This window comes from Myotis davidii, unplaced genomic scaffold (assembly GCF_000327345.1).
Source record: "Myotis davidii unplaced genomic scaffold, ASM32734v1 scaffold1844, whole genome shotgun sequence".
In the NCBI taxonomy this organism is placed as follows: Eukaryota; Metazoa; Chordata; class Mammalia; order Chiroptera; family Vespertilionidae; genus Myotis; species Myotis davidii.
The window spans coordinates 154,950-165,860 of NW_006294716.1; the positions used below are offsets into that span (position 1 = coordinate 154,950).

General features: G+C 54.5%; 1 protein-coding gene across 1 annotated transcript in view; it reads left to right on the top strand.

Moving 5' to 3' along the window:
• The window catches only part of MYO7B (myosin VIIB), an 81,747-nt gene that overhangs the window by 51,890 nt on the left and 18,946 nt on the right, over window positions 1-10,911 (top strand). Inside the window, 6 exon segments of the mRNA XM_015567482.1 lie at window positions 4,900-4,972; window positions 4,974-5,120; window positions 6,304-6,471; window positions 7,359-7,769; window positions 10,346-10,423; window positions 10,557-10,705. Of these exon segments, the coding sequence (XP_015422968.1) occupies window positions 4,900-4,972; window positions 4,974-5,120; window positions 6,304-6,471; window positions 7,359-7,769; window positions 10,346-10,423; window positions 10,557-10,705 (1,026 nt within the window).

A 10,911-nucleotide genomic window follows, 5' to 3' on the forward strand; every position in this document is an offset into this window, starting at 1 on the left:
TGCTCATTCATTCCCAACCCCCCTCCCATCTGGCAACCATCAAAATGTTAACTATGAGTCTGTTTCTGTTCTGCTTGCTTATTTTATTAGATTCAATTGTTGATAGATGTGTATTTATTATTCATATTTTTAATCTTTTTCCTTCTACTTCTTAAAGAAGACCCTTGAACATTGCATGTAATACTGGTTTGGTGGTGATGAACTCCTTTAGCTTTTTCTTGTCTGGAAAGCTCTTTATCTATCGTTCAATTCTAAATGACAGCTTTGCAAGGTAATGCAATCTTGGTTGTAGTTCCTTTCTTTTCATCATTTTGAATATTTTTTTTGGCAATTCTTTCTAGCCTACAAAGTTTCTGTTGAGAAATCAGCTGACAGTCTTATGGGAGCTCCCTTGTAGGTAACTAACTGCTACTTTTAAGATGCTGTCTTTAACTTCTGGCACTTTAATTATGATGTGTCTTGGTGTGGGCCTATTGGGTTCATCTTGTTTGATACTCTCTGCACTTCCTGGACTTATATGTCTTTTTTCTTCACCAGGTTAGTGAAGTTTTTCACCATTATTTTTTCAAATAGGTTTTCAATTTCTTACTCTCTTCTCCTTCTGGCACTCCATGATGTGAATGTTGGTACACTTGAGGTTGTTCCAGAAACTCCTTATTCTAGCCTGAATTTTGGGGGTTCTTTTTTCTTTTTTAAGTATATTTTTATTGATTTCAGAGAGGAAGGGAGAGGGAGAGAGAGATAGAAACATCAATGATGAGAGAGAATCATTGATTGGCTGACTCCTGCACACCCCACCCTGGGGATCAAGCCTGCAACCCGGGCATGTGACCTAACTGGTAATCCAACCATGTCCTCCTGGTTCATAAGTCGATGCTCAACCACTGAGCCACACTGGCTGGGCTGGCTTCCTTTTGATTTTTGCTATTCTGATTGGGTGTTTTCTGCTTCCTTATCTTCCTAATTACTGATTTGATTCTCTGATTTATTGATTCTACTATTGACTCCTTTTATGCATTCTTTATTTTAGTTATTATAGTCTTCTTTTCTGGCTGGCTCTCTTTTATGTTTTCTATCTCCATTCTTATGTTTCCTATCTCTTTATGGAAGTTCTCACTAGTTACTCTTCCCCTAAGTTCATTGAGTATCCTTATAACCAGTGTTTTGAACTCTGCATCTGATAGATTGCTTGTCTCCATTTTGTTTAGTTTTTTTTCCTGAAGTTTTGTTCTGTTTTTCCATTTGGAACATGTTTCTTTGTCTCCTCATTTTGGCAGACTCTCTGAGTTTGTTTCTATGTATTAGGTAGAGCTGCTATGTCTCCTGGTCTTGGTAGAGTGGCCTTGTGGTGTTCTGTAGGCCCAGTGATGCAGCCTCCTTGGTCACTCAAGCTGGGCACTCCGGGTGGGCTATTTGCACCCATCTGTTACAATTGAGCCTTGAATGCTGTTGGCATGTTAAGGGAGGTATTTACTCCCAGGCTGACTGGCTGCAAGGACTGGCCACAACCACAGCAGAGGATCTGCTGTGCAGGGGCTGACCCTGTAGAGCAGGACTCACTTTAGCAGGGCTCTGGTGCCCAGTGAGTCTGTCTTAGAAGTATGACACCCATGGCCCTAGCTTGTGTGCCTCAGTGGATAGAGCATCAGCCTGTGGATTAAAGGTTCTGATCAAGGTTGTGGGCTCGATCCCCAGTAAGGGGCGTTTAGGAAGCAGCTGATCAATCATTGATGTTTCTCTCTCTCTCTCTCTTTCTCACTCGTGGAGGAGGTTGGGTGAGGCTCTGGAGAAGCTGTCTTCTGGGTGAGCTGGCTCTGGGGCCTCCCAGGAGATGTAGTTTCAGGTCAACAGCTGCCTGTACCCTGCCTGGGCCACCCCGCAGGAGCTACAGAGCAATCTGCTTTGTGCTGGGCTTGGAGATGCCAGGGAAAGGCCAAGCTGTTAAAGAGGCTCTCTGTCCCTTTCTCCCGCTCCTCTCCTCTCCTTCGGAATTTGCACTTATCCTGTTTGGAGTTTGCTCAGTTTCTTGAATCTGTAGGTTTATAGCTCTTGCTAAATTTATGAACTTTTTGGCTATTATTACTTCTAGCACTTTTCCAGCAATGCCTCTTTCTTTTTTCCTTCCGGGACTCCAACGACACAAATATTAGGTCTTTTGTTACAGTTCCACGGGTGCCTGATGCTCTGTTCCTTCTCTTTCCGTTGATTTCCTCTATTTTTCAGGATGTATAATTTCTACTGCTATATCTTCAAGCTCACTGACTCTTTCCTCTGTTCTTTCCATTGTGTGCTGAGGTTCATTTTACTCATTGTGGTATTTTTAACTCTAAAATTTCAATTTGGTTCTACTTTATTTCTCCTGTTTCTTTCCTGAGACTTTCTATTTTATCATTAGTTTCAAGTGAGCATTGTTGGGCATTTTTTATAATGGCTAATACCTCTGTCATCTCAGTGTTGGTCTCTGTTGAGGGTCTTTTCTCATTCAAGTTGATATTTCCCTGGGTTTTGACATTTTGGGTATTATGTTATAAGAATTATGTGTCTTGTTTAGATACACACTTTTAGCTATCTTCCTCTGACACCGTTCTGGCAGGGGAAGTGGGTGACACCAGTTTGCTGTCTAATAGGGTGAGATCCAAGTCCTCCAAGAGCCTCCAGGGACTGCTGCTGGCTGGGAGCAGAGTCCTAGCTGCCCACAGGGCGTCCACTGACACCACTCTGGCTGAGAGGACATAAGTGCCTCATTACTGCCCCCAGTGCAGCCTCCACCTATCCCATAGGGAAAGGAGCAGCCTTGTTACTGCTGAAGGAGATGGAGCCTGATTCTCCACTGGGTCTTCTCTGACACCGCTCCCACATGGAGGGAGAGGGGTCCCCATTACTGCCACATGGTGGTGGGGAATGAGGTCCCCCAGTGGTTTTCACTGACACTGTGGGGGAGATCATTGTGGCACACAAGGATGGCTCCTACTCAGCCTTCTCGGACAGGCGCTGGTGAGGGTGACGGCCTCGGCTCCCTTGGGCACTCTCCGGTGCGGGCACTCTCTGGTGCGGGCACTCTCTGGTGCGGGCACCACAGCTGTTTCTGTGGTGCTTCCCTGGGGTATACGGCTGTTACCTGACTGCTTCCTGTCTTGCTGACCTGCTTCTTTCGGGACCTTTTTGGTAGAGAACAAAGGCTCACCTTGGGGCTTTCCGCTCTGCCATTGCCATTTCTGGATTGCTGACTTCTTCAGCTCCTGGTCTGGGGTATGTGAGGCAGAAAGAAAACCCCCAAAAGTTACCTCTTATATTCTTCCTTGACTCTGAAGTCCCTAGCTGGTCTACATCTTCCCTTCTCAAAGTCTTCTTCTGTTTGCTTTCTATGTACTGTCCAGCGCTTTCAGATGTAGTCAGGAGGAGTGATAGGCAAAGGTGTGCCTCCTCCTTCTCTCAGACGTGACCCATTGGTGATGGGCGGAGTTATTGTTGTTATGGCCAATACAACCAGAGAAGAGACTTTAAAAAGGCAGAAACCAGAGTTCTTACACCCAACACTGTTGACACTTCGGAGTGTAGCTTTCTGTTGTGGGCTGTCCTGGGCGTTGAGCAGCATCCCGGTCTCCACTCAGATGCTGGCAGCACCTGTCCCAGCCCATCACGCAGCCAAAACCCACTGCCATAGTGGGAAGGAGACGGGTTATTTTTAGATAATTCAGTTGTTTACTTTGACCTCATATTAGAATCATCTGTGTATATACATGCACCAAAATATTACATAGTATGCATATATTCAACCACAATTCAGACTTAATTAGACTGGGTGGGCCACAGACATCAGTAAGTATTGAGGTTCTCCAGATGGTATTTTCTTATCCCCCTCCCATTTTATTGAGATATAATTGACATGGAGGACTTGTGAGTGATATGTCAGGAAATGAGTACCACAGTACATGTAATTAATATCCACCATTTCGTATAAATTTGAAAAATAGAAATAAATTTTTTCCTTGTGATAAGAACTGAGGACTGACTCTTAACGACTCACATATACCAGGTACAGTGTTGCTGCAGGTCCTGCTGTGCGTTAGTTCCATCCCTAACACTCCTCTGCGACCTGGAAGTCCGTAACCGCCCCCCCTCCCCCCGGCCCCCGCAGATGATTTTAAATGTTTGAGATCTGCTGTTCTAAACCCAAGAAAATACCCTAACATTATCAGAAGTGATAAGAAAACAAAGTTAAGTGTGAGATAAAAGATACATCTGTGTGTGCAGGTTCCCCCAGGGTGTCCCCCAGAGGCCGGGGGGGGGGTGGTGGTGGGGCCTTGACACTGGGCTGCTTGCTGGCTGAGCCTGACTCAGTGAGCAGGGGAGGGAGAGGGAGCATTTCGCAGGAATAAAGCATTGGCCACGCGTTTTATCCCCTCATAGATCTGGGGTGGGTGAGGACGGGGGATGTTCTGGATTATTCTAAAAGGTGGACTGCCCTCAACAACAATGGCAGTTACGGGCAGTGGCTCTAAGTCCTGCCCTGCTCTTGGCTTACAGAGAGGATTATTGTGTGGGTTTATCTTCCCCAGCAGTTCCTTAGACATCTTCCATTCAAAACCAGTTTTTAACCTAACCGGTTTGGCTCAATGGATAGAGCGTCGGCCTGAGGACTCAGGGGTCCCAGGTTCAATTCCAGTCAAGGGCATGTACCTTGGTTGCAGGCACATACTCAGTGGGGAGTGTGCAGGAAGCAGCTGATCGATGTTTCTCTCTCATCGATGTTTCCAACTCTCTATCCCTCTCCCTTCCTCTCTGTAAAAAATCAATAAAATATATTTTTAAAAAACCAACAACAAAAAAACCAGTTTTTACCCACAGACTTACACAGGTCTGAGCTGTGCGCACCTCTGACCTGCAGTCTCCTTCTAGGCGGGAGTTTCTGCAGCAGCGGCAGGCCGCCGTGAGCCTGCAGGCAGCGTGGAGAGGCCGCCGCGCGCGACAAAAGCTGCAGGGGCTACCTGGTGCGCCAGCAGGTCCAGGCCCGGAGGAGGGCCGTGGTGGTCATCCAGGCACACGCCAGGGGTATGGCCGCCCGACGGAACTTTCGGCAGCAGAAAGCCAATGTAGGTGGTCACTGCCTTTGTGAGCAGGTGGGGACGGCTGGGCCCGTGGGGAGGACAGGCGGGAGGAGTGAGCAGCAATGTTGGCCCCTCATCAGACAGTCCTGCCCCCTCCCTGTTCAGAGATAACTACAGCTGGCCTTCGTGCCACCCCACCCTGGGTCAGAACACCCGCCCCCGGTCAGGACACCCCCTGTGTCAGGACACCCCCCCGGGTCAGGACACCCCCCAGGTCAGGACACCCCCCCTGGGTCAGGACACACCTCTGGGTCAGGACACACCACGGGTCAGGACACCCCCCCCCCGGTCAGGACACCCCTCCGGTCAGGACACCCCCCGGGGTCAGGACACCCCCCAGGTTAGGATACTTCCCCCGCCCCCCATCAGGGCACCCCTCCAGTCAGGACACCCCCTGGGTCAGGACACCCCCCGGGTCAGGACACCCCCTGGGTCAGGACACCCCTGGGTCAGGCAGCAGGACAGGCTTCTACTAGAACCTGGAGACCGAGCCCCAGCCCCTCTGTTTAGCCTTGGGGATCTTCCCAGCAGGGCTATGGTCATCTGGACGGTGCGGTGAGCTGGGGAGGCCCCAGTTCCTGGTTACGGTGCCATGGCATGACAGCCCAGGGCCGAGAAATGCCAAGAGAAGCTCGGAGTGTCTGGGCAGGAGAGGCTGGTGGGCGGGGAGCGGGGCAGTAGTACCTGCTCCCATTTGCCCCAGCGGGCACCTGAGACCAAGCCTCCATCTGCTGGATGCTGAGAAGAAGGGGGTTAAGATGGAAATAGGCACCCTGAGCAAATCGCTATTCCAGTGCCCAGGGCAAGGAAGGGCATGCACCCTCAGGTAGGCGCAGCCTGCGTCCGCTCCAGGCAGCCTGGCAGGCACAAACCAGCTCGCCTGGCAGCGGCTGGGTGCTCTCTGAACAAAGACCAGGTAGGCTTGAGCCTCGGGTTGAAGCAAGGTTCGGAGGCCCTGGATTTGAGGTGGTGCCTCGGGGAGCCTGTGGGTCAGGGACCAACAGCAACCTCTGTCTCTGGACCTGCCCCTCCACAGGGCCAGGGAGCCCGGCCCACCCAGTCACCAGCTGTGGACGTCTAGGACTCGAGAGGAACATCACGGGCTTGGGTAGATGATGGCAGGAGCAGGGGATTTGGCTTCTTAAGGCGCTTGCCCAGCAGAGCCTGTGCTAACCTCCCCCTGGTGTGCACGCAGGGGCTGCCGGCCACCACCAACCAGCAGCCGGGCCCCAGGGCTCCAGCCGCCAGGAAGCGCAAGTCAATCTATGACACCGTCACCGACACCCAGATGGTGGAGCAAGTGTTTGGCTTCCTCCCATCCATGATCGGGGGGCAGGAGGGCCAGGCCCCCTCCCGCTTTGAGGTAAGATGGGCCGGGCCAGGCCCACACAGTCCAGACCTGTGATCTCTGGGCTCACTGAGAAGCAGACTCAGCAGGGAGCTGGCGGGTGGGAGCAGGAGTGTGCTCTGTGGTCCCGGGTGGATGTGCAGAGAAAGGGGAGAACGGGGCTCCAGGTTCCACACTTCCCAGGTAAGCAGGCTCTTACCTGCCAGTGTCTTACTTCCTGGAGCCTTTCATATGCACACGCAGCTCTCCCCTGAGGCCGACCCCTTCTCTCAGAGCCCTGGTGCTGTGCTCTGCAGTGTGGCTGGGACCTGAGGCTGGGACTCGGCTCGGAGGAAGCGTGTCTGAGGGGCAGTGCAGGGCGGGAGGCCAGCAGCTCCCAGGCGGTCCTGCTGCGCACCACGCCTGCTCACAACCTAGGCACCCCCCACTCATGCCTGCCCCCACCACGCACATGCACACACATGCACACGGGCACACCGTACAGACACACCCCATCTGATCAGCCGGGCAGCTGGGACCTCTCACAGAGGACACCAGACTGAGGGCAGGTGGAGGACGAGGAGCGGGAGTGTCCAGAGCAGCGGCCGCCAACCATTCGGACCTCACGGACCGCCAGTGGTCCGCGTCACACTGGCTGGCGACCGCTGGTCTAGAGGCCAGCTCTGCAGGCAGCCTCGGAGGGCTCTCCGGTGGCCGCGTTCACACCGAGGCGCCTCACACCAGGGGCCACCGGGGTGGGGTGGGGAGGTCTCAGACACAGGGGCAGTGGGGAGCGGCACATGGCTCTGCACGGGTGCCCGGCCAGGCACACCTTCTCGGGGCTCCCTGGCCTGAGATGCCGCCTCGGAAAGCACAGCTCAGAGAGGAAGGCTGATGCTGGCCCCTCCCCTCCTGGTCCCCAGGACTTGGAAACAAAGACTCAGCAGCTGCCCGAGGTGGACCTGGACGCCGTCCCCGCGCTGGATGAGCCCGAGGACGACAGGGACGGCCTGGCCGAGTACAGCTTCCCCAAGTTCGCGGCAACCTACTTCCAGAAGTCGGCCAGCCACACGCACATGCGGAAGCCCCTGCGGTACCCGCTGCTCTACCACGAGGATGACGCCGACTGCTCGGTAAACAGCGCTCTGCTCCGGCGGCTCGGGGCCCGTGGCCTCAGCCTGCGCTGTGGTTCAGAGCAACGAGCAGGGGCAGGGCCTATCCTGAGGTTCATGGGCGACCTCCCCGAGCCCGTGCTCTTCGCCAGGACGCGGCCGGCCCAGGACGCCGCGGGCAGAGAGGGCAGCGCCCGGCCTCCACAGCACGGATCTGCACAGGTACATGGGTGAGGGTGGTGGCTGCAAAGGGCAGACACCCTCCAGGCACCCACCAGCCCGCGGCCCCGGGGAGGCAAGGCACAGAGCCCCCCATCGGCTCACCCTTAAGCCCCGCGGTCATTGCCGGGGCGGGTCCCAGGCTCCGGTCCTTGGGTTCCACTCAAACAGGACGCGAACGCATGTAACAGCGATAACAGATGTCCCCGACTGGCAGCGTGCCGTGCTGTGTGCCAGCTGCTTCTCTCCAGCCAGTTCTCAGGCGCCAGGCCTGCAAGGCAGGGGTTACATGTTTACTTAGCAAAGAGCTGAGCAGGGAAGTGAGCCGCTGCCAAATCGCAGGGAATAGTGGGGCAGGGGGGGGGCAGAGCTGGGTTTAGTGCGCTCGCGACCAAGCTCTCGGCCAGCGCGCCACCGCCCCCTGACGGAAGGCGAACTGACAGAGTCCTCCCTAAAGCCTAATTCCGTGATGTCATCTGAGATGAACCACCCAGACCAGCCACAGGAATTACCCAGCAGCCACAGCTCGCAGCCCGCCGGTGGCAGGAGCCCACGCTGCCCATGGTCAAGTCCTGGTGCAGACTGCAGAGAGCGCTAGGGGGACCTGCAGCCCAGGGCGCCATGGCCAGAGGGGCCTGGAGTACAGGGAGGTTGCCCAGGCGTGGGCTGTGCAGTGTCCCCATGACCTATCATTATAACACAGCCCCCCAAAGCCAGCAGCCTGGGACAGACCCTTATCTCACTTTCTGAGGACCAGGCGGTGAGCGAGGCAGGTCTGCGCGAGTCTCTCCTGAGGCTGCGTCGTGTGGACAGGGCTGCCTCCTCTCCAGGCATCACTGGGCTGCGGAGCTGCTTCCCAGAAGCCTCCCTCCCCACCCCCCCACCCCATGGCTGTTGGCAGGAGCCTCGGTTCCTTGCCACCCAGACCGCCCCAAGCTCCTGGTGCTGCCACCTAGGGCTTCCTCCCCAGACAGTGATGTGAGAGGCAGCCCGAAGGCAGCTGGGTGCCTGGTCTTGGAAGTCACACACCATGGGCGGCAGGAGGGCAGGAGGCCAGAGTCCCTGGGCCGCCTGTGGGGCTGGCGCCCTGGGGGCGACCTGGGCAGTCCCGCCACGGCCTGGGAACGCGGCAGGCTGGTGTCCCAGTCAGACCTCACGTTTTCATTTAAAAGTCCATTCTTCATTCAATGAATTGATTTTGCACTTCTGTCAAGAAGCGGTGGTGCAAATCTGTGGGTTTATTTCTGTGTCTCTCTTCTCTTCTATGGGTCGATGTGCCTCCCTCTGCCAACGCCATGCTGTCCTCTCGGCTGTAGGCATACACTGTCTTGAAGCTGCGCACACTGACTCCTCCTGCCTATTATTCTCTTTCAAAATTGATTTTGCTATTCTAGGTCCCTTGCCTATCCATATACAGCTTAGAACAGTGATGGCGAACCTATGACACGCGTGTCACAGGTGACGTGCGAACTCATTCTTTTGGTTGATTTTTCTTTGTTAAATGGCATTTAAATATATAAAATAAATATCAAAAATATAAATCTTTGTTTTTAAGTTAGGGTTTTTCAAAATGCTGACACGCCGAGCTCAAAAAGTGCGCCACCACTGGCTTAGAATAATCTTGCCCGTCTCCACAAAAGTTACCTTGCTGGTATACTGATGGGAGTTCTGTTGTATATCAGTTTGAGGAGAATTGACATCTCTACTCTGCTGAGTCTCCCAGCCCATGAGCTCTATGTATTTGAATCTTCTTTGATTTCTTTCACCAATGTTTTGTAGTTTTCAGCAGATGCTCAACGCAGGAGCTGCCCCCTAGTGGTCAGTGCACTCCCACAGAGAGCTCAGCCACAAGCCAGGCTGACGCCTCCACCTCAGTGCTAAGGATGTCCCACTGCGGCTTAGGCCAGCTCCCTAAGCCATCAGTCAAACATCTCACAAGGGCTCCCAGACTGAGAAAGGGTCTAGGCCAGGCTGAGGGGCCCCCCCACCTCCAGTGCAAATATATCGTGCACCAGGCCTCTAGTATTTTATATATATATCTCTTATCTAACAAAGGAGTAATATGCAAATTGACCATCACTCCAACACACAAGATGGCCGCCCCATGTGGACACAAGATGGCCGGCAGGGAAGGGCAGTTGTGGGCGATCAGGCCTCCAGGGGGAGGCAGTTGGGAGGGACCAGGCCTGAAAGGGAGGGTAGTTGGGGGCAATCGGGCCTGCAGGGGAGGGCAGGTAGGGGTGACCAGGCTGGTAGGGGAGGGCAGTTAGGGGCGACCAGGACTGCAGGGGAGGGTAGTTAGGGGTGACCAGGCCGGCAGGGGAGCAGATAGACGTTGATCAGGCTGGCTAGGGAATGGTTAGGGGTGATCAGGCTGGCAGGCAGAAGCGGTTAGGGGCTATCAGGCAGGCAAGCAGTTGGGAGCCATCAGTCCTGGATTGTAAGAGGGATGGGCTGAGGGACAACCCCCACCCCCAGTGGCACGAATTTGTGCACTGGGCCTCTAGGTGGCTGTCAGGTCAGGAGCTGCCTGAGGTGCTGCCCAGCTCACTTCACTCACAGACGCTCTCCCTGCACAGAGGCCCAGCCTCAGGGACAGAAGGACCAAGGACATCTCCTCCATGAAGCTGAAGCGCTCCTCCCAGATCACGGGCCAGGTGCGCCCAGGGCCGGGCTCCCAGCTCTGCACCCACAGGATCCCAGGCTCTGCTTCTCCAGCCCCCTCGAGCCCCGGCCCCTCCCTCACCATGGGAGAGTGACAGCTGTCCCGATGCCCTCTTTGATTTCCAGGTGGCGAGCCAACTGAATATTGGAGAGGAGGCATTTGAGTCTGAGGGCTCCCTCTCTGACCGACCCATGTCCAACCTGGAGAAGGTGCACTTCATTGTGAGCCACGCCCTCCTGCAGTCCAGTCTCAGGTCAGTCCCACTCTCACCTCAGCCCCTTTCAGAACACTGACCCTCACTGCCTCTCAGCCCCTTCTCTGCTCACTACCTGCAAGGCACTCCCTGCTTTCTGCTCCCTGCCCTGCGGCCTGCACACTGGGTCTCTCAGCACAGCAGACATGATCCCATCAAGGGCTCTTTACTTGCTCTGAGGAAGATCCCGTGGGAAGGCCTGAGGGACACTAACCAGGCCGCTCTCT